This window comes from Pelmatolapia mariae, linkage group LG14, assembly GCF_036321145.2.
Source record: "Pelmatolapia mariae isolate MD_Pm_ZW linkage group LG14, Pm_UMD_F_2, whole genome shotgun sequence".
Classification (NCBI taxonomy): Eukaryota; Metazoa; Chordata; class Actinopteri; order Cichliformes; family Cichlidae; genus Pelmatolapia; species Pelmatolapia mariae.
This window is the reverse complement of record NC_086239.1, coordinates 31,172,322-31,196,617: the sequence shown is the minus strand read 5'-3', so window position 1 is coordinate 31,196,617 and position 24,296 is coordinate 31,172,322. Positions and strand designations below refer to the sequence as shown.

General features: G+C 39.4%; 2 protein-coding genes across 4 annotated transcripts in view; both read right to left on the bottom strand.

The window, feature by feature from the left end:
• nbeab (neurobeachin b) overlaps positions 1-9,702 on the bottom strand; it is a 209,231-nt gene extending 199,529 nt beyond the window's left edge. The window contains exon 1 of the mRNA XM_063492975.1: positions 9,182-9,702. Coding sequence (XP_063349045.1) covers positions 9,182-9,454 — 273 coding nt within the window. The 5' untranslated portion in view covers positions 9,455-9,702. The remainder of the gene's footprint in view (positions 1-9,181) is intronic.
• Positions 9,703-12,214: 2,512 nt separating this feature from the next.
• Positions 12,215-24,296, bottom strand: part of stard13b (StAR related lipid transfer domain containing 13b) — a 61,124-nt gene continuing 49,042 nt past the window's right edge. For 2 of the 3 annotated variants that reach the window (XM_063492964.1, XM_063492966.1), the window contains 13 exons: positions 21,562-21,633; positions 20,403-20,484; positions 18,074-18,137; positions 15,973-17,339; positions 15,704-15,874; positions 15,326-15,485; positions 15,039-15,237; positions 14,739-14,952; positions 14,192-14,306; positions 13,860-14,081; positions 13,548-13,765; positions 13,266-13,442; positions 12,215-13,124 (listed from right to left, as the gene is read on the bottom strand). In XM_063492964.1, the coding sequence (XP_063349034.1) occupies positions 13,007-13,124; positions 13,266-13,442; positions 13,548-13,765; positions 13,860-14,081; positions 14,192-14,306; positions 14,739-14,952; positions 15,039-15,237; positions 15,326-15,485; positions 15,704-15,874; positions 15,973-17,339; positions 18,074-18,137; positions 20,403-20,484; positions 21,562-21,633 (3,179 nt within the window). In that variant the 3' untranslated portion in view covers positions 12,215-13,006. Of the gene's footprint in view, positions 13,125-13,265; positions 13,443-13,547; positions 13,766-13,859; positions 14,082-14,191; positions 14,307-14,738; positions 14,953-15,038; positions 15,238-15,325; positions 15,486-15,703; positions 15,875-15,972; positions 17,340-18,073; positions 18,138-20,402; positions 20,485-21,561; positions 21,634-23,962; positions 24,128-24,296 lie in introns of those variants that run through there. The other variant, XM_063492965.1, reaches the window with a different exon arrangement.

Genomic DNA, 24,296 nt, shown 5'->3' with positions numbered 1-24,296 from the left:
AGACACTGTAATGTTACAGAGCAGAGTGACTGAGCGCTGAGGTGCATAGTGCATAAAAGTCACCAATGCTCTGAATTCCAAAGCTCCTTTGGCATTAGCATGAGCACAAAAACTGTGCATGGAGCAGCTCGGCATTGGTTTCCATGGCTGAGAAGCTGCTGTAGGTGCAATGTGTAGGTGGCCCAGTACTTTTGTCCATATAGTGTAGCTTGGATTTACGTGTACTGTGTAAGTAAGTAACGTTTAAAAATGTACCTTATCATGATATAGGCTTATTATTATCTTATTGTATTAAAATAAATGTTATTATGATTAACAATATTTTAATCATAGTCCAGAATTTTAAAACTTCGATGTCCCTGAATTTCACATTTTAATATGCAATTTAATAAAAATATGATAAATCAGGACCACAAGTAGAGCAGGGCGATATGACCAAAAATATTTATCACGATATACATTTGAAAATTTGCGATAACGATATAACTGACGATATAATTGACACTAGACAAAATACTTTACAACTCCACAACTTTATTAGTGCAAAAAAAACATCAATGTATTTTCACTTAAACAAGCAGCTGTTTTTTTTTTTATGTGCATTAAAGTTATATAAAAATTTAACAGTGCAAATGCAAATTCCTTGCTGACAGTTTAACCAAAAGGCATTTCCAGTGGAAATTGGCCGACATATCCTCAGCATAACCATGTATAATATCCACTAAAGTTAAAAAGAGGTTATACACACACAATACGGTAATATTATGTTGAAGCACAGTACGTATCACTCCGCGAGGCTCCTGCCTACGATAGCCGTAATGCTCCGACAATCCATCAAGCTGTGCGGGTTCGTAGCTTAGCAAAGTCGTACTAAAACATTTGACAGATTTTCGAGCACCGTGTACCACATAAAATCGTTTCGAGGTCAGTAAACACAACCAGAATTCATACATAAGGCACACGGGGTCATAAGGGGCACTGTCGATTTTCAGAAAAATCAAAGGATTGATTTTAAGTGTGCCGTATTTTTCAAAAAACACGGTAATAACGACGGCCTGCTAGCATGCTCTACCAAAAATAGTGCTTTGTTGTGTATCTGACGGATGAAAGCTAAACCAGTTCCACACCACTGAAGTTGCAGCATTTTTACAAACCAATTCTGGTTCATCCGTTTCATTCAACGATCCGCTTTCGCCCTTCTCATTCTCCGTCGCCGCCATGCTTTTTCCGCCATGTGTGTATGAAAACAAAGGCACTGCGCATGCCCATTTTACCCATATTCTATCGCGATATTTCATTTTCTTATCGTTGCCCAACATTATACCGGTATTACCGTGAACGGTATGATAAGGCCCAGCCCTAACCACAAGGATACTTGACAACCTGCAGAGACCTCCTGAAAATTAGATACAACAATGGAGCTGTGCCTCGATAGCAAAAACACTGAATACTTTCCTTAGCTTTGTTCTTGGTTGAGGACAAGAAAATGCATATCAGCATTCTGGCTGAATCAATCAACAGTTCAGGTAAATTACTTTTAAATAAACAGCTTTGAACAGAATAAGAATTTCTATTTTCCCTTAGATCCTAAGAAGATTATCATGGAGTAGATCAGAGGAGACTGCTGTTGGCAGAAATTGGATGGCTTAGTAGAGAATAAACTTTAGAAGGGAAGGACAATTTTAGCATACTGTAGTCCCCTCTAATACACGTGGTTCAAAGTGGAAAATAAGAAAAGGCTGAGTGAAGAATTCATAAAGGTAAACACTGCTATTCCTAATGAATGTTAAAGCTCTCATTATAAAGAGCATGAAGCCTACTGCTTTTGTCCCAGGTACATTAACAGCATTAATGCAATGCCTAATTGAGCCACGTAGGTAAATTATCCTTCATTACACTGCTCTACACAGAGGTCAGTGCACCACACAGCTACAGAAGAGTGTTAGCAAAACATGTTTCAGATTAACGCTACATTTAGAGTCTCTTGTTATGATATTTAACACAGCAACGGCCACATCACAATCAAAACAATTAAATGTATTCCTGTTCTGTGTAATGCCATTAAATTGAGAATGCATGCATCTCATCTCTTGTCGTATTAAATAGTTATTCCGTATATGCATGCAGTGAGTCTGCACAAAAGACATAAAAGAGTCATGAAGCCAATATAATTTTTCAAAAAAAAAAAACTATCTGTAGAACTGCACAAGGGCCCAGAGGTCATATTGATCCAAGATTGATCAAAGTGTGAAACTGACTCAACAGCAGCAGAGGGACACTTACAGTGTAGGCCAATAATAACTGAAAGCTGCTTAGTCCACATACAAGTCTCAGCGCTTGTCTTTCATCCATTATTAATTTTCATATATATTGAATGTCTCTTGATGGCAAGTGAGCTTTAGTTTAAATTGTCTGATTCCCTGTTTTTTTTGTTTGTTTACTTGGTTGCTTACATGTTGGTTTTAAATTATAACATTTCCAGCTTCTCCCGCCTTCACAAAACAGGAGGAGTCTGAAAGTCTTCCTTTTTTGTTTTTGCTGTGATTTACATATTGTAAAAAGGGTCCACCTTTAGTTTTTTACTTCCGTGACATTGAAACAAAGTAAAATATGCCTCTTTTTTTTTTACAGTGAAAATCAACAATCAGTATAAGAGAAGAAACAAAGATCATTATTTGCAGAACAGAACCAGAATCTATCAAGGTGTCAATGACTAGAGAAAACTTGAGCCAAGTATACCTTTACCACTGCAGCAGTAATATCATGTTTGGTTTTAAAGTGCAGATCGCAGAATGATGAGCACCACTGCCCCCTCTCACAGCTGAGCACCTTTGGAGTCTTTGGAATTAAGAGATCTTATTATACTGACACAACTAATATACAGCAATGCAGAAAGGCAAGCTATCCCAAAGTAAAAATCGCAGGGTTCAAACTTGCCTTTGTTACACCATTTAATTCCTACGGAATTACATCAACCTTGAAGGCAGAACTCCACAACCTGTTTTATACTACATTATCTTAATTACAGCTTTCATTTGAGGCTGGCTATACATGAAAGATTAATGACATCTCTCTTTAATTAGGTCTGATAAGGGATGGTGGCACAAAACAGTACCATCTCAGTGTTTTGCTCATTCGATTACTCTATTGCACAAACAAGATTTTGTTTTAGGGTCATGTGGGGGGAAAGCTATTTAACTCTTATTCAATTAACTTGTTAACATTTATAGTGAAACAATGCTCAAAGAACGTGTCAGACCGGTGCTGCTCCAAGCTGTTCGATCAATCACTTAGATGAAATATACAGAACATTCTCATTATGTTCTGTATATTTCATTACATTTGTGGGGCTTAAGCCTATCTAAGAGTTCAGCTGGCAGAGAGCAAAAACACTCTGGATGGATGATCGGTACATCACCCTGGCCACTGCTGACTGCTGCCCACACCTACAAATATTAGAAATTTTAAGTATTCATTATGGCTAAATGTTTGGACTGTGGACAGAACAGCTATAAGTAACCAATTAGGGCTCCTACAAGAGGTTTTCGCACATACAGTACAGCCCTGAACTTGGATCTGTATGATAGAATGCAGAAGTCTGAGTGTTTGGATCAGACATGAAATGGTCTTTAACTTGCCAGCTCCCTATTACAATGTCTGGAGAATTCACTGCGAGTAAGTGGATACCATGTGCCCTGCCTCCTGGATCAGACACGAAGTATTTCCAGTAGTGAAACTGTGACATCATGTGAGAAAGATCAACTTCAAACAATGTCGCTCCTTGATTCTCTTAAAACTGCCATACGCTTTGCCTTTTATTTTAAGGTACATTCATGCCTTGTAACTCTATCACAGATGGGACACAGGTTGCCCTCGGCTTAGCCACGACACACAGTCGTGTGAAAAAGACAGTTTTCACAGGACTCTATGCAATTCTGTTAAAAAATTAGGTGCACTGCTTCCAGAGGAATTAAGAGGATTGGAAGAAGCCAGGGGCTGCTAATCAAATGCACTTGATTAACTGATCATCAGCAAATGTAACCACCTCTATAAAAATCAGTTTGCTGGTCTGGAGAAGTCAGGTGTGTTAACACAATCTTCCCATGAGTGGACATCACAGCAAATTCATTCCAAGGTCAGACTGTGAAAGGCTCAGAGAAACAGCAAAAAACCCAAGCACATGATCTGAGACTCTAAAAGCCTCGGTTAACATGTTAAATGCTGAAGTTCATGACAGTACAATTATAAATTCTGTGGCAAGACTTTAAGAGAGCTGTCACACTGATAAACGCATGGCTAGATTCATGCAATAAGACAAAGACATTTGGTTTGAGGCTAAAAGAAATGGGGACTAATCTTCTAACATCAATCAGAAGTCACTCAAAGTTAATTAAAGTAATCGATTGAAACTAACACCATCTTGTGTTGTGTTGTTCATGATACTAAATACAAAACTACTTCTGACTGTACTAAAGAAGCATTTCAGCTCAGCTAAGCATTTAGCAGACCAAAAACTTTAATCTTACAAGTGGGTTTTCGAACTCTTAGACAAGCCCCCGTTTGTCACAATCCAATTCAACGTATGTGACAAAAAGAAGGAGATGACCCATAGTTGTAAGATGCTGTTAAATAGTTAAATTAACTAAAAAATGGAACCAAAGACTACTATCAATTGTTGTCAGCACATCAGTGTCCATGCAATGTCTGAGTGCGCTTTCAGCTGGCTGACAGAGGGAGAGGAGAGGACAAGAAAAAGAGGCCCTCAAAAAATTCTGGATGGGCTGATTGATGGAACCCTGAGTCCTCAGGCTCATGTGCGCTGCATCCTAACTTGGGTCACCTTAACCCACCAATTACCTAGAAGAGAGACACAGGTCATATGGAAAACAGCCGAGCCCTTCGGTCGTCACACTCTGGCCAGGTACAAAAAGTGCTTCATTCCCACAAAAAGGAAAAGCCCAAAATTCTAGATAGCAATTATTTCACTCTGTAAACAATTTAGTAACACAGAAACTTCATTTTGAGGAGACAAGCCGCACTACATAACTGCAGTGTTTACCCCTTGTTGACTGCTGTCGACAATCAGTGAACACATCACAAAGAAAACCAGTTTTAAAATTACAAATACCAATTTAGTGCACACAAATGTTTAAGCTCCAGAGCCTTCTGGTGCAAAGCACTCGTTGTTTAAGCATGTCAACTCTCCAGTTTCTTCACCTTTATTCAATATGGCAGCATCTTTACTAATTTGGCTTTCACTATAAATTAAAGATAAAACAAAGATGGTTCTCATTCAGTGAAACTGAGCTCTAGAGTATTTTGTTATCTGAAATAATCAATCAACCATAGTCCAATATGCATCACTGCACTTGTCATAAGGATAATTCTAGCAGCATTTGCAATTAAGCTCATGAAAATAACTCATTTGTATGTTGACCGTGTAATCAACAAAACATCAAGGGTATAAACTCACTTGCCAATTAATTAGGTACACCAATTCAGCTGTTCATAATCCAAATATCTTATCAGCCAAACACGTAGTAGCAATTCAATGCATTTAGACATATAGATATGGTCAAATCATGCTGAATTTCATGTTGAGCATCACAATGGTTTACAGAGAATGGTCCAGAAAAGATAAAAAACACTGGTTAATATTAGAGGTCAGAATCACAGATGGCTATACTGCTTTGAGCTGATAAGAAGGCAATAGTAACTCAAAGGTTTACAGAAGAGCACCTCTGAACACACAGTTCAATTCAATTAAATTGAACATCAAACCTTGAAGCAGATGGGCTACATCACCAAAACACCACAGCGGGTGCCACTCCTGTCAGCTAAGAACAGGAAACAGGTTATAATACACTGTGGCTCACCAACATTGGACAACAGAAGATTGGAAAAATGCTGCCTGATCTTATGAGCCTGCTGCAACATTGAGATTAAAGACATATGTTTAATGGTATAAGGGGGATTTTATTAACAATTCTGGACCCCCTCAGTACCAACTGAGCATTGTTTAAATACCACAGGCACCCTGAGTGTCACTGACAATTTCCATCCTTTCATGAACACAGTGTACCCATCTCCTGGTGCCTGCTTCACAGCGAATTAAGGCAGTTTTGTAGGCAGAAGGGGGTCCAACCCTGTATCTAATAAACTGGCTGGCGAGTGTACAAAAAGCTTGCCTTCAATTTCTCTTTTAAGAATGTTAGTGCCATTTCTACCTAAGCTGGCAAGACAGTCAAGACAAGTCATACTCGCGAGGACTAAGTAACAGACCTTAGTGTGGCCTTAAGGGAACACTGTACAGGCAGGATTTTTCTAGAAATTTATTATTAAACTCATATTTTTGACAACTAATGTAATATTTCACAACCCCTTTATAGACCACTGGCCAACAAGGTGAAGCATTAATAAATTATTTTACGCATCACCACCCTACGTTAGCAGTTTCTTTTTCTTTAAAAAAATGTGGTTCTGGCCAAATAAAATTAGCATCTACACAAATTTGTTTACCTGTGATAGCAGCATCAATACTATAGAATCATACTAAATCAGTTCTTCCATCTTGCCTCCTTGCTCCTTTAATACATCCTGTGGTAACAAAAATCCTTTATCAAAATGTCAGTGTCTATCAACATGTCAATGTTCCAGTCCACAAGTACTCTACATTACATTAATACTTTGTAACCAAAACCATTTTCAACCTGCCCTTCATTTTGAGCTTAACTAACACAGTTACTGCCATCACATGAACACAATCTGTCCATAAACAGATACATAAACACCTGCCAAAGCACTCAGCTGCTGAGTTAGTTCCCATGACAGTATCTCCATGACACACACACACACACACACCTACAGACACACAGATTCACAAGGTGAAAACAATACCAGCCTCTCTATCATGGAGCGGAATGAGCATATAAACATAGTGGATAACTGGGTAATGTTACAGCAATTTTTTAACAAGTTTGAATTTAGCTTTAAAACTTTTCCCCAACATGAAAATGTGTAACTATTAAACTCAACATAACTGGCATTAGCCTCAACTCAGCAGAAGTCTCCCACTTTTAAAACCTTCCTTTCAAGCCCAGAAATAGTGAGCGCTTGATCTAATGGGATGGGTAGAGTATCATTTTAATAAGTCCTAAGTAAGCCTTGTGATAACTCTGACCTGACATGACAGTGTCATCCTTTGGTGTTAATATCAACCAGTTATTGGCACTACATGGGAAGCCATGGTGTCAGGGTCAGGATAATTATGTGCTTGGAAGCCTGTATCCATAGGTCAAGGTATCTTGTTTGAGTACCAATCTTCAACGTATGATCCATTAGAGCATACCTGACTTTCTTCAGTCAGAGAATCGTTAAATTATTTATTCTTGGTGCTAATTATTAACTTGGAGAAACTCATCAGACAGACAGGTTCCAAAAAATGGTCATAAACTGCACATCTGGAGGAGAAAACAGAATAAAATGTTTACATGACAGATGTTCGAGCCGGTATCCTTAAACCACAATTTTCTGAACAGTTTCCTTAGAGAATGAGAAAAACATTAATATTTTATTACTCTACAGCTGGATCCCGTGAGGCAAACTTAAGGATTCCTCAGAATGCCCAAATACTGTACACTCAAAAAAAACAAACCTAAAAAAAACCAGCCTGATCTTGCAAGGATAAATATAAATGTTTTCACCATTTTCCCTGACTAGTGAGATCCATACACATTTTTTGGACATATTATATATAAACAGGGAGACAGAATAACAATTACGGTCTAAGTTTATGTCTTTTTTGTGTGTTTGCAGGGACATTATTTTGTTTGCGCTATAAAAAAAATAATCAAGCAGGATCAAACTGACTGATATCCAAAATGCCTAACCAGAGCAGACCACTAATTACCCCAGTTAATTAAATTCATCATTCAAAAAAATTGAGAACAGATGAGGCTGGAAAATGATTTGATAAAAATCCATCTTACTGTACATTACAAATAACTGAAACTAAATTAGCACAGGGAGAAAAGGGAAGCTGTGACATTAACACTTTGTATTCAGTAGGTCAAGAGAATAAAGCAAGAGACTGCAGTGTTATTCCTTGACTGGTGTGCACATTTCCTGTGAAAAAAGCGCTGCAAAGTGTGAGGGGGCAAGGTGTCAGAGACTCCAGCTATTGCAGTACTTCTCTCATGCCTGAACATGCCAAAGGCTACAATTTGTCCTGCTCCACAAAGTGGATCTCTGTTGTGCCAGAACAGGTCGTAATTAATCTCTAGTGTGCTAACAAGGAGAGGCAAACTTCTGCAAACAGGCTGTGCAGTACTCCTGCAGATGGTTAAAGCAAAAAGGTATTAACTGCCTACACAGTCTATTTATACACCAGGACAGCAAACTGGTTTCACTTGGTTAGCCTGGTCATATATGGGTTCAAATTCTCAAGCACATTGTGCTGAAATCATTCATTCTTACTTTTTAGAAGCAGCAGTGAAACAAAATACTCTACAGGTAACAGTAAATGTATATGGGCAGAGGGTGGTGACTATCATACTACCACAAGATACCACATTTTAATTAAGTGTAGAATCTATATCTTTAACACGCTGCTGGGGAGCTACACTGATCACATCACAAAGCAGGGCTATAGTAAGTCTGGGCTCCGTGAGAATAGCTCCCCTACAGTTGCCAGGTCTATCCCTTAAATTTTCCCACACTTAGAAGAAGCAATTGCCTTCCTGCATGGGCTCGTATTTTACTTTAACATGAATACCACTTGACATTGCCCTTTAAATCCCAGCAAGTGATGCACTTCACCTGCAATGACTCTGCTTGATTTGCAGGAAAACACAAGGGAAGCTGGGACTTTGTGGGACTTTTTAGAAAACTTGAGCTATGGCTTTGTGTTCTTACCACCTCCTCCTTCCTTATCTGTATGTGGACATGTGTGACTTTTAACTGTTCACTGCTGTATACTCTCCCATATCCCGGGGCAGCTGCTCATATTACTGCTGTAAATAATGTAATTATTATTTCCACCCGCTCGATGTAAAAAATAAATAAATATTATTTTGTTACATGTGAACGTTATATTCTATTAGTTGCCACTGAACACCAGTAATGATTTGGGGTTTGTGCAATAATGTCCAGTCACAAAGTGATAGGAAAAATGTTTGCTTACCAGATTCAGCACCGTTTCAACAATATCCCGGTTGCTAACCTCTCCAGCCTGGATCAGTCCGGTAAGAACGGCAAATTTCATCTTGATATTCCGGATAGGAACCGATGGATTCATAATCCCAGCCGGGAGGACCACTGAACCTGATCCGGACATCATCACTGTCTCACCGGCCGCAGCGGAGACTGCAGCCGCGTGTTGCCCGTGACCTGGAGGAGGTTGTCGGTCCGAGAGCGACAGCGAGCCCGGCATTGTCACCGGTCTACCGCTTGTCATTTCCAGCCAAACCGGGAGCTTTTCAGGAGCTGTTACGCTTTATCTCTGCAATATACTTAATCACTGTTCTGGAGCATCACGAAAAAAAAATGAAATAAACACTCGAGAAAAAAAAAACAAAAACAAAAAAAGCAAAACACCAAAAAAGAAATCACTCTCTGTCAGTGAAATCCACTCTGAGGAGTTCTGGTCAGTAGGTCCGGTGTGAAATCGGTGCCGGGCAGTTTACCGAGCTGACAGACCTGCGATGAACACACAAAGCTGTGTGTGATTGTGCCGCTCTCACGGATGTGCGCTGTTCAGTGGCTGTGCTGCCGTCACCGCCATGTTGCCGCCCCCTACCTGCCGTCCCGTTCACTACGCCTGCGTTGTCTGAGATACCGGAGACGTGTAGCTTCGCCGCGGAGCTGGAACAGCCAAGACCGCCTGGCTTCAATAAAAAAATAAGACCGTGTTATCCTGATGGCTAATGAATTTCAACAGGTTTCTCATTTCCTTAAGTCAAAATTAGATTTTACCGGTGAAGGTTAGAGATATATCTATTTTTTTTATTAGAGATGCTAATTTAGTAACTTAGGTATGAGAAATGTTGTAATTGGAAAATAGAAATAATTATAGTAAAATAATATGAAATCAACACTGAGTAAAATAGAAATGGACGGGATAAAAAGAAAAGAAAACCGCATGTGGTGGAAATATTCGCATTAAAAGCAGAGCCATAGGCTAACATTACAGATGACTTCCATTGTTGGTGCACCAAACTGTATTTCCTGTATTCAGTGATGAGCTGGCACACCTGAATATAATACCTGACTAGTGATATTATGCTCATATACCAGCTTGCTAAAGATACCTGTACTCCTATCAAAAACGAGAATTACCAAATAACTCACTGTTGCTTTTATTTACATTACATTTATTTACAGGTTAATCAGCACTGCAAATGTATGGCAGTTTCGTTATAAGCGCCAGGTGTGGCATAGCTCATGAAGGACAAATGTGACCTTGGATAGTCTTTTATGCAAGGCAATATAAATTTAATTACATTAGGATGAATACTAATACTGAGACAGGGTTTCTCTTAACTTTCCTACTGAATTAGGGAGCAGTCGTCTTGTGGACACACATTCGAATGGACAGTGTAATTATACTATGCAGCATTTCTACCACTCCCCCCACCTTAAATGTTTTATGAGACAAATAAGAGGGCTAACTTCTCCAATATCTTTTACATGCCCTTATTTCTCACAGAGTAATGACTAAAAGATACACTGTTAGAGCATTTTCCACTTATTTGTTTTTTATAAAAGAAAGAAAAATGAATAGATGGATAGATCTAATCCCATACGTATAGATACGTTTTAGAGAACGTTTCTGTGCACAAACATCTGTTTTGTTTGTTTGTTTATTTTTTTTTAAAAAAAGATAATAATCAAAAAATCAGTTTCCAGCGTTTATATAAAACAGGCTGGCACTGACAGCTTGGGACAATTTTGTCAATCTTCCTTTCTGACAGTCGGAAGCTGAGCGTGCATTTCAAGAGCTCATTAAACAGATCTGTGTCAGCATGGCTTCAAAAGAGTCGTGTCAGTTTTTACTGCTGTGCCTATCATGACTACCATTGTGTAATTTTGATGTATTTTGTGATAAACCATCGCAAAATGATCGACATTGTAATATTTGCCAGTTCACCTGCGAATGAGATGTAGAAGTTTGTTGAATGACAATTTTTCTCATGCTATATCTTCGCATAATGGCTTAGTTTGTAGAATGCATTGTATAAGGCATAAATATATTCTATTTTATTTTTTCTAATGTTTTGTCTCTGCATATCAACGCGTCACTGAATCAATGTAACTGAGAAACAAACACTGCTAGTGTTGAACTGAGGTCAGTGAAGGAGGCTTGGTCTACACACACCAACGGCATGTACATAAATGGCATACAAAAACCTAGACTGCCATCAAAAATGTATTGTATATGTATGGTGATATGTTCTCAACGTGCTAAAATAAATAAATGTACCGATGGCAAGATCATTAAGAGGAAAAATAAAAGCTGCCACTGTAAAAATCATTGATAAAAATCATCAATCTGCAAATAGAGGAGCCATCTAGTGGCAGAAACTGACAGTTTTCCTAGTTTAACCCAAGTTACCATATATGTCTTGATGTATTCTCAATCATTCAGGTAAGTAAATCTCCAAAAGTTGATTCTGTCCATCTGGACGTAGCGGTTTCAGTGGGAGAAACGTTTCGTTACTCATCCAAGTTACTTCTTCAGTCTCAGCTGACTGCAGGTTTCCCCAATCTTATAAACAATACATTTGCAAGTTACCATATAGTTACCATGTAGTTTGGAAGAAAAAAGCCAGAGAATAATAAAACAGTCTTTATTAGCTTTTTCAACCACTATTGAGGTGGCATTATAAAAGCAATCAATTTCAGATAAGTCATCCTCTGTGCACTATTTCGAGTCACATGAGTTTTGTAAAAAGCCAGCAGAGGTCCCTCTCATTCCAAATCAGAGTGAAGTGTGTTTTCTTGCTCGGTGTATGAACTTTTGTATTTAAAGATATTTAAGTATTTTTAAATGAGAATTTCTGACACCTCTTAAACGTCTGTAACAAGTTCTTAGCTTCTTTTGAGGATTAATCGAGTTCACATACTCCCAAAAATACTGTTTAAATTTTTACTTCTTTTTAGAATCAGATAATACAATTAGGAATCAGCACACAAAGCATTTCATCATTTTCATGGTTTTATTTTTAAAAAAAAAGACATTTTTGGACCTGACTGCACAATCCAGTACCCTAAAGCAGGTATGATCAAGTCAAACCTTAAGTCACCTTCTTCACAACCACTGAAGGTCAACGTTTATTACAGTTACACCCATTTCAAAATGGCAATAAAGGAGCAAAGTAAAACCAGCTTACAATTTTGTACCATGTGTTTGACAGAACGGTTCACACAGAAAAATGAATTAATATATGGAAAATTAACATATGTACTCATTACCCCTTCATATATATATATGTATATATATATATACATATATACAAAATATACATTCTATTTAATTTACAGTATATTCACACACAGACACACATATATACACTTGAGTGTACATCATAATAATTATAGCTTTAAATCTGAAACAAACAAATATATGCTTCCCAGAAGCATTTCAGAGCTTGAATGTCCTAGACATTGTAGAAACAATAATACAATAATATTATTAAAGATAATTATTATAACATACAGTTTTAGAAACATGAAGGTAAATAAAATAGTCATAAATGTCAATGATATTGGCAGGATAATTAATTTCCCAATGAAGAATTATGCTCAGCACCTATAAGATGTCCTCTTTTAAAATTGTGCAATTTCAGAGGAGCCATAAGTTATTTTCAGAGCATTTTGCATTCAGACAAACAAACAATAAACTGTGCTTTCGTTCTGGAGCCCTGTCTCTGCTTTTTGCGGCTGTTAGCAATGACTCAAAGGCTCAATGTTGATCTCAAGGCTGAGCAGACACAAGCAGCAAAGAATTTCAGATTTTGGTCTCTGGGCCATCTGTGATTAGTGGCTGAAAGGAGTTGCGGATTCGGGCAGCTTCTGCAGCACAAAGGTGGCCGAAGGCTTTGTTGTACCAGTCTGGAGTCCTTCCCCTGAAATCAAAACACTATATTCAATATACTATAGGATACATCACAAAATATTTAGAAATGCAGCTCAAACCATAAGAGAACAACTTTTCTTTATAGCACTTTCTAAAAGAATCTTGTGTAAAAGCTCATTGTAGGACTTACTTCATGTCCACTCTGCAGATGTGAGTTAGTCTGGACTTTCCTGAGCCACAGGGCTCTAATAGGTAGTTAGACTCCAGGACTATAGCCCTTATCCCTCCTAAAGGAGGACAGTCTTCATGCTCTATAGACACAGAAACCAGGGAGCAAGCACCTTTGGGCAAGTCTGTCCTCCATGACCTTGAATGCACAGAAAGAGACTGATTATGGTATCTAAAAAATACAATTTGAGCTATTCCCAAAATAAGAGATCATATGGTGCGTTGAGTTTTCTTAAGCACTCACCTAAGAACTAAAAAGTCCCTGCTGGGATGAGGGGGCATACGACTCAGGACATACTGAAACACTTCTGTTTGCCTGTCCAGTGTCTCGCACACTTTCCACTGAAGGAGGTCCATATCCCACAGGTGGCGCTCTCGCAGCACCCGGTTCAACACCACAGATGGCGGTGCTTCCACCTCGACAGACACTTTCCAACGTCTCAAAGGGTTGCCATCTCCCACCTGGATCACACACAAAGACAGAAAAAGGATTGTTTTCATGTACCACTATCTTTGAAATAAAGATAGCGGTTTAAGTTTAGGTTAGAAAACTAACCTTCTTATAATAGAGCTCTGTGTTATCAGAGCTGCTGCACGACACCCAGTATTTGGATTTTTCCCGGGCCTCTTTGAGCAGGTTCTGAAGTCTCCCCTCCAAAAGTGTTTGGTATGTTCCATCCTCATCTTCCGACTGCTTGCACAGCTCGTCAATTGTTGGTGCATGCAAATCAGCCTCCACGTAGGAATTACGCGACTGAGTAACCATCTCATGAGGGATCTAATGGGTGCGTAAAAGCATAAGGTAAGGCTCACAGCAAATAAAAACAAGACTAGATACTGCATCCAGGCTTTAAATTCTTACTGCATAATAAACACAGGTTCTCGTACCTCAAAGAGGCGGTTGCACTCTATGATCATGTGAGCGAGGCCCTGTGCCGCTGCTAAATTCTCATTCAGATCCTTCTGGTCTGGTCTGCCAGTAGCATACTTCTTATGCATGGCTCTGGAGATTATATGAGGAGAGAAAACCTATTAGGCTAACAGGGACTTCAGGTCAACATCCCCACAAGAAACAGTATATAAACCCTTCTTCCGCTCTGCAGGAAACCGCTTTGATCTCTTTAGCAACAATTTCAACTTGCTAAATTAGAGAGCTTTGCTTTGTTTGTACATAGCATGATCTCATAAAACATTAAGCTTTAACTGGGGTAAAACTGGCCCAGAAAGAGAGTTATCTACTGCACCCCTGAGGGATGAGTAAAATCTGTAACCCACTTTATAGCGATCTTTATGGAGCTGTGGGGAAGATAATCATGCAGGAGTTAATGTATGCATGTCTTCATCATTATTTTTGTAAACACAGAATGACAGGTAATGTTACCCAAAACCACAGACACCAAGTTAAGTGTAACACAAGAAAAAAAGAAAACAATACCTTGGTGAAAGATTGTCCTTCTTCATTTTGTTGAGATGGAAGAGGGACGGAGCCAGGCACACAGCAATATTCATAGGTGTCATCTGGTTCTCCGCCACAGAGGAAGTGACATCACTAAGGAAACAGAGCAGCGTCTGCAGTACCTCTCGATTTTCATCAGACATCAACATGATGGCGGCCTGGACAGCTTGCAATCTTTGGTCCTTTGGTACATCTGCACAGGTGAATAGAAGGATTAAAAAACAACATTTCTGCTTTGCAGAGGTAGTGATAACAGATAAAAATGCAATCTTTACTTACACTGGTAAATATGGAGGAAGGTCTCTCCCAGCTTGCTGGTGAGTAGGGGCTCAGGTAAATCCCTGAAGAATTGCTTCACCATATCAGCCACATCATAGGCAGACTGATCCTCATAATTTACATTTTCTGGAGAACTTTCATTCATCTGCCTCAGAGCTTGGATTCGAGACTTCACGCCTGATTTACGAAAAAGACCCACCTGGAAGCAAAACAGTTATATCACATGAACTTCATATATGAAAATGAAAGGCATGTGCAGTGTGAGAGTATCGTATGCTGTCACTGACCTGGTCAAGACACTGACTCCTCAAGTACCGCAGGGCCTGCTGCAGGCCGAGGGGCAAGGGCTGTCCTGAACGCTGCACATGCACAATGAGAGGAACTCCAAACACATTCTTATCCTTATAATCTGGTACCTTCATTCTCTTCATAAATTTTGGCACAGACCTAGGAGAGACATTAGCACATGTTTTAAAAAATTCTCTTTAGACTAAAGAAAGATGATGGCAATGAAGGCCGCCAGTACAGTATATCAGGATTTGGACAAATACATACATAAAGAATACTGATGACTGAGAGTGATTATCAATTCAAAGAACTGTAATAAAATCCAAATTGAAAATAGGAATCAAACATAAGTAGTTGGGAGAATATGTTAGACTTACCAAGTCCAGCCATGTTTATTGGTCAGGGAATACTTCTCCATGATTGCAGTCAAACGCAACAGTGAAAACTTTTGTAACAAACTCAGCTGGCCTGCTGATTGGTTTGTAATCTGCAGGGATGCTCTTGAGTGACTTAGACGATTAGATATCTGAAAGCTGGGCCATCTTAACCTAATGCCAAAAGAGATGAAAAAAAGCAAAGAAAATAGAGTAAACTTTTATTCATCTTAACATACTCTTACTGCTTAGTTCCATCCATTCAGTCTTACCTATTAGGTCTTGTGAGTGATGCACCCACACCGGAGTCCCTCCTTTCCCTGAGCCTTGTAGATTCTGTCTCTGTAAGTGATACTTTGTCTCTGTCTCCATCACTAGGCACGATCTGGCTTTCCGTGACAGAATTTCCCTCAAAGTCCAATGTAATCTGACTAGAGGACTGAAGCCCTGCTGTATCATCCTTCCCATCATCGATCTGTACTATCCCCTCGCCTCCAGGTAACACATTTTTTGACCAGTGGTCCACTATCTGTTGTAGACCATTGACATGCAGTAAGATATCATCCAGGTGTGGAAACAGATCCTCTTTCTCCAGGTCTATCAGGTCTCCAGTGCTGGCATACAGATGCGAGCCAGGAACATTATCGTACACACTGATGCGGCTACCTCTGGAAGAGGACTGGGTGGCAGGCCGTGTTTCCTTTCTGCATGAAATTAAAGGGGAGTCCAGGTGCATGCTGCCAGTGTGCCAGTTAATTGAGGCGCCACCAGTTGGGGACAGGCTCTCTATGGACAATGCTTTGGGGAAGGTTCCTGGCTTGTGGTCTTTGGGAATGTGGACCACGAGGTTTTCATAAGAGCAAAATTCATTTCTACGATTTTGTTCTGCAACTTTATTCATTTGGGATCCTGAGAAGATGTCCATGTCCTCCAAATACATGCCACTGCGTTTATGGTCAACACGGTGAGGCTTACGCTCTTTTAGGCTGGGTGTGCTGACAGTGCTGCCACCAGAATGGCTGCTACCCTCACTACTGGAGTGGGACGGCAGAACTTTATTGCATGGTGGTTCCAGAGCTCCACCATCTCCATTTATTATGTCTTCACACCTCAAATTCTTCAGGGCCTGGGCCTCCTGCTGCAGCACAGGAGAGCTGATTACCAGCGTCTTATGGCCTTTTCCCAGAGTACCTCGGGAGCTCAGTGTATCCATACGCTTTAGTAACTCCTTGGCACGAGAGTGGGTTGTTTTGCTGTGCTTGTCAGATGGTGAATTGAAGTGAGCAAATTCTTTGGGGATGTGAGGCATTGTGAGAGAAGTCGAGTCTGGCATTGCTGCAGTGTCTGAGCAGGTGCGGTTGGAACAGTCAGAGTCCTCTGTGCTGAGGCCCTGATGACCGCTGCCTCCGCTGCTCTCGCTGTGCAAAGAAGAGACCTCTGGCTCGCTGAGGTCTGTCAGAACACTCTCGCTGCTGGTGGTAGTTCTCAGAGGCACACCATCTCTGGAGAGCTCACCCTCTCTGTGATTTCCCAGCAGACTGTAATGAATGTCCTGTAACCTGGACCAACGCCGGCTGCTCCACTCAAAGGTCCATTTGTCACTAATAGCAAACAGATCGTCTTCATCAGAGTCTTCACTCTGGGAAAAGAAAGATTATTTTACATTAATTATTCTGGCAGATATAACTGCAACTGCTGCTATTTAGGTCTCATGAAAGTTACTGCAGTAGTAAATAACTATCCACTGAAATAACAATAACAATCAAAAAGACCATGGATGCAGAAACACTCCACAAAGGATAATTTGCATATTTTACCTCTTTGTAGTGTGTGTGTGAAAATTTTTTCACTGGAAGCTAAAACATGTGTACTATCACACAAAATCTATAGCACAAAGGATAGCTACAGGCAATAAAAGGAAAATGTGTTTGCAAAGGACTAATACCATTATGCAACCAGCCAAGAAAAGGCTACATTCCAATGCGTGAACAAACAAGAAGTAATAACTGTGAATGTAATAATAGTTGTATATAAAGATAAAGTTAGGTTCTATTTGTGCTGAAGCATGTATTAACATTTCTTTTCAACATCTTAAAAATTACTGATAACTACTGTGGTATTAGACTCAAAGATTTTTTTTTCTATTAAGAGCTACAAACGAAGAATAACAGCTCAAAGCAGTCCAGACTATGTGGAGAGTCGCACACAAAAGGCTATGGTTGTGGCAAAAATAAATATATAACCAATTGAGTCATAAAGTGTTTTAAAAATATATCTCTTCAAGGAGGATGCCGTTTTCCCCAAATCCAAAATGCATTTAATGTTATATTATACTTGTCAGAACTGTAAAAGTAAAAAGACTTTAACACTTACTTTCTTCTTTGGAAGATTCACGTCAAGTTTCATAGAGGCACACTTATTTAAAGTGTGGAGTCGCCTGAAAGAAAAACAGCCATAGGATGAAGAGCTGTTCCAAGCAAACAAAAGAAAGCACCAGTAGTAATCAAAACCAGATGAGCAGACTAGAAAAAGATCCACTTCTGTTTGTTGTTTAAGTGTTAATCTGATCAGCGTCTGTTTTGGATGCACAGCCAGACCCAGAGGGAAACTGAATTTATCCATATAATAATACTCTAAACCTAATGAACACCGGTAATTGTCAGTTGCTCTGTTCTCTAAGTGATAGTGGCTTGAAGGGCTGCCTGTAGCAGTCTGACAAACGTGAACTTTAGTTCAACTTTGCCTAATCAAATTCATTCAAAATTTTCCCTTGTACGTGTTAACATAAAGGTCTTAAATGTGATCTTCAACTTGGCATGGTGATTTAGAAAGACTGTCCTTAACATGAAGCATAGACAATATAGCTGTAGGTTTTGCATTTATCATAATCTACTTATAAATACTGATGTACATTTCCTTAATGTAGTTTTATAAAAAGAAACAGTGAATGCTTTCAGTATCTCTAATAAACATCACAAACTAAGGCTTTGAGCGTATCCTTAGTGATTACAGTTTATAGGAGTCTGTGGGTGTGCCAACTGGAATTTACAGTACACTGTACAACGGCACTAAGAGCTGAAAATGAACCAACCGCTGCAGATGGAAAAAATGACGACATAAGAAAACACACTCCCGCTAAACTGAGTGTTGGCTTTAGACAAAGAAACAAATGTGCGGTAAGATAATTACAAGCTTTAACGGCTCCACATACTGCTAACAGGCTTTTTTTAACCGACTGACAGTATTGTTCTGTGTCAGTAAAAGGCCTCTAACCATTCTCCAGTGTTACAGAAGGGGTTAGTTAAACAAGACGTTCCCATGATTGTTACTGTAGATAGTAGAGCACTGAAGAAGGGGATCTCTAAGCTGGGGGCCCTTTATTCCGCAGGCCAGAAGAGCTTTGAATGTGGTTACTATAAAAAGGAGGCTGCTTAGTGAAGGATCAGAGAGCAACTCACACACATAAAATAACTATCTGCTTCAGTTCAATCACAAGATGAAGGCCGCTGTTTATTTTTGCACACATGCCTGTGGTGGCAAAACTGATAATAAAGCCATCTTAATGTTACCATAGAGATGGAGGGACGTCGTGGACAACAATCACGTTAGAGGTGGAACTGTTTCCAATTGTGCTGTATTTATCCTGTGGCTAGTTTGGAATTCAGATGAGTTGCTTTAGGGTTGTTTAGAGTCACAGCATATTGAGCTGTGCGAGGCACCCCTCACGTTCCTTCTGCTTTCCTCTTGGGATGGTTGCTATAGTTACAGTGGTAGCCTGAGTGCTGTTTGCATCTTGGCTTGAAAAAGTATATGCGTTGTCTCACCCTACAAGAACGTTATGTATAACCACCAGTTGTTGGCTTAGTGTACGTTTTTAGTCATTCTCTGGCAAACTAGGAAATCATATACAGTATTTATGCATAGTTGGGTTAGATGAACAGCAGAAGAGTCTCATCAGTGCTCTTGCAAGTGAAGGATTTAATAAAGCTGCAAGAGGCATAAAATGTGGAAAAGGCCAAAAAAATTTAAAAACAGCTGTATCCTCTTGCAGTGCTAAAAATAGGTCAGTGATCCCATCTGACTTCAAAAGAGTCAATCACACTATTGGACAACCATATCCTTCCACCTGATGTTGTATGCTAGCCAAAGTCTCCAATCCCAGGCTAAGTCTCAGATTACTTACAAACTACAAAAAGGACATCAGGTTAATATAGAAGTATTTTATCCAGTGCGGCCAAGGAGCATGTTGCTTTCACCAACTTTAAACCAAAATTTTCATTTTGTCCATTTGGGGATCACCATATCTGTGCGACCTGATGAAGGTCTGTAAGCAGTGATTTAATAAATGAAATAATAAACATAACTCCAAGTGGGAAAAAAACTTCATAGTAAGCTACTTTCAGCTGATCGCTTGCCACAAGGGGTCCCCACAGTGGGTAGCTTCATGTTTGATTTGGCAGAGTTTTAAGCTGAATGCCCTTCCTGACACGATCCCAAAGGGGATAACCAATGAGTTTATGTAATAACAGTTGTATAAATACAGGATTTGTGTCTGCAGCTTTTAGCTTTTTAAACTTTTTTCACATCATTCCATGGAAGTTGTGCTTCCATGCCAAACTTCACAGGGCCTTTAACATAGCTCCACTTCAGTGTTTGCAACTTTATTTCAAAGATTAGCTATAAATATCTGACATGGCATTACCTGCACAGAGGTTCCACAAGATCTTTGTCCAAAAAATCATGATCTCTTTTCACAGGAGTAATGTCAATGGGAAACTGTGAATCTGGAAAAAAAAAAGAATAAAAGTTGGAGAAAGAAGCAGTGTTCAAATTCCTCCCTGACATTTTAGCAGTGTTCTTGGATATGATGAATGGAAAGAGAGATGGGGAAACCACATTCTTTCCAGAACTACATTGAAAGCTGGGAGACCATTAAACTTGTTTTGTATGTGATGCTAATGAGCAGAGACAGAATTTGTCCAAATAACAGCGTTCAGGCTTGTGAGCATTACGTCTTGCCCTGGGTATGGGCTTCCTCTTACATAACTTAAGAGGATGAATCTAACATTCATGTCAAGTTGTCGACTTCTTACAAAAAGCAGAGGTTGCTTGGTCTGATTTTAAAGTTGGGCAAATATTCTGATAAACTGTATTCTGGACTTAAAAAAATGGCAAAAGCTTCAAGCACTGGGATAATTTCTAATACACAATCCCAATATCATACTAAAATTATGTTAACTTATTATTCACTCAAACAGCATTGTCTGTATTCATTGCCAAAGTCCACATACTATCTACAAACTGTCAGAAAACAAATATATTGCACCACAGCACATCAGAAGTCTGGCCACAACGCAGAGATCTGAGGGAGTATAGCTACCTTAAGCTCTGATAAAACCCAGTTCTTCCCATGACTTTAGTCTTTAAGCACAGAAGACATGTTTATGTAGTAATCGTAGCTTGGAAAAGATTAGACTTTAAAAGCAGCTGAATTTTCCACTTGTTTTGCTGTGTCTAGAGATATGACTGCGGTCCAAGCTCCAAGGCTTCCTGAGAATAGTGGTGTAAATGAGGCACACTATGCAGCTCATGAATACATGGTTTTGTGTACAGTGTTGGGGGCAGACCAGATAACACTGTGTACCATTATTCACTCATCAGCTTGCAAGTCCACGTTCAATCAAAAACACTGTTCTATTTAGGAACAGATCTAAATTTAAAAAAAGCCATTTTTAGTTCCTTACAGAAGTCTTTTATTGCTGTTCTACTTTGTTAACCTCTTCCCTTTAATGTCAACATTTCGACCCTTTGGTTATGTGTGAATGTGTGGAGGAGTTTTTTTGTTGTTGTTGTTTTATTACCTTCAAAGAGCTGAGCATACTGGGGAAATCCTGCTGCCCGCAGCCAATCACACGCCTCTTTCGCCTCAATTTCTGAAATACAAGAAATTTTGTTGTTTGAGATAAAAAGTGAAATATAGCCATATTAGATGAGTTAGTTTTCATTTTGACAAAGAAACTGGGCTTTCAAGTGAAACCAAAACCAAGCCTGCGCCTCTTTCCAACACGCACAACAGACTTAAGGTTGGACAGACAGCAGATCTGGGTAAATCCAGAGATACTATCATGTATAAAACAAACAGTGACAAAATGTAAATAGGGTAAAAGGATCCTTATCAGCACTCTATGCCTCTTTAATAGAGTCCAAGCAAAGCAAACAAGTAGAGTTTGTGATAAAGAATTGATCCCTCCAGTCATGATCATAAACGGGTCCCAGTGACCTGCAGAGTGAGACGTCTGCAGAGCCGCTGATGACAAGGAGAGGAAACAGACCATTGGCGCCTTTCCATTAATGCTAATAGAGCTGGGTGACATTTACCGCCTACACAAGACATGCTGTCTGACACACCAGTGCTACAGTAAATAGGCTGCGTTACATTAGGAGAGGAAATGTAAAACTGTAGTCAATAAACATCAGAATTTATAAGAATGTGTTAGGAGAAATAATGCAGGTATTAAAAATGATTATTATTGCTTTTTTATGTTAAAAAAGGCCTACTTGTCCTCACTGAAGAAGATTATTTGTTGTTTATTGCAGTTTCCTATAAAAATATTTTTCTTAAGGTTTTTAAACTTCTGGTTGTTCTGAAAAATGCTTTTTGTTTTACTTTTTGTCTCACGATAATTAACAAACTGATCCAAAGACTAATTTATAACAAAAATTCTTAAAGTTTCAAAAAAACACATAACCAAACAATGCCTTACATCATGGTCAGTCACTCCACAGGTACATTTTAAGCATTAGAAACCTAACTGACTCTGTGGTAAATTATTTTACATAAAACATATGAAGCACAGATTTTATGTCTACCTAAATCTATTTATTAAACAGTTCTTACCAGTTTCAGGGTGGGTTTTTTGTTGTTATTGTTCAAAAACCTTTCCACAATTTGAAGAAGAATACAGACAGTAAATATTATATCCAGAATAATCGTGCATAAACTGCGCCAGCGGCTGACAAACAATTCTCCCATTACATCTGAAGTCTTATTTCCAAGCCCTATCTGAGCCTGACACAATACAACTGAAACATAAAACACCATCATTCATCACACTACACTTCATAATTACAGCAGTTGTATTGTTAGAATGAATATACAGCTATGGGACGTTTTTCCAGATATAATCCAGAACTCACCTGTGCTGCTTTACTTGTTTTCCATCCGGAAATCTATAAAAAGTGACTTTGGTCATGCAACTGAATAAATATTAACAGTTCCCTCTGTCCTTGGATGATAGAAAAGGTCTGCTGTTTACCCCCTTAACCAGCAGTTAAGTCAACATGTGTAGGCGGCCAGGAGCCACTCTGCTCTGTTCCCACCTGTATCAGCAGGAGCTAAAGGTTTTCTGAGCAGCTAGCCTTCCCTCTTAGGGGGATAATATCAGGCCTGTATTATTCAACTGTAGTTCATAGTGAGAGCGCTGCCAGGTCCTCTTGTGTCCCACAGCTACAGGTTGGACCACTGGGAGCAAGTAACATGAGCTGGGAATTCCTCTCTGTTTGGCATTCTGTAACACGATACTGAGACATTCTGTCCTCTCATCCTCTCTCTAAGGAAATCTCTTGTGGATAAAAGGCTGGATGGGCATGATGCCAAAAATGAGAACTTGTGTTTTCCCTCCACAACCCACAGCTTTAAAACTGTGTACAGTATAAAATTACAGTTTCACAAAGAGATGAAACCCAGTTTGGCTGTGACACAATGGCTCTGAATGTTAAAAGCTGTGTGCAACTAAAGCATCTGTGGCAACCGAGGGCGTCCTTCCTTTACCATTCTCTTTGTGCAACATTACCAAAAATATATTTTAAAAAAACCCCAGCTGTTATGTAATTCATTGCATGGATATGACGTGACAAAATGCCCAAAGAAAACCTAGTTTAGATACAGAATGAGGTGGGTAGTCCCACAGTCTCATCCCAAACTTTTGAAAAACATTGATTGGCAACAACATGAGCAAAAACTTTTCGGGTTTTTATTTTGTTTTGTCCTGAGCCTTTATGACAAACAGTAATCTTCTTCCTTTCATACTCTTTTGTAAAACAATCTAAAATAAAAAGAACAAATTCATTCATTCATTCTTATTGTGAATAATAAATAATTATCGTCAGTGAAGCATCTGTCTTAATGTGCCTACTCTCCAAAACACTTCAAATCAACTACCACTGTAGTTTCCTGCCAGTAACAAATTATCATGTACTCACGGGATGTTTTCATCATACAGCCAGAGTGCTTCATATATCCATCAAATCTTAAGAGTGTCTCTCAGCATGTCAGAGCATCTTCATTCCCACGCTGAGCCACATTCCTGCTCTCTCTCCCTGTCTGAACACAGCTTCCAGTTGGAACTCAGATCCACAGCTCCTTCTTTCCCTTTCTCTTTCCGTCTACCCCCAACTACCATGTGCCTGTCCCAACACTAAATCTCTCCTTCAACCCACCCCTTTCTGTGGCAGACTTGTGAACATTCACCCCCGTCTTCTTCCCCTTCAGCTCCTACTGCCCGACCCTCCTACCCAGCTCTGCCCACGACAACTC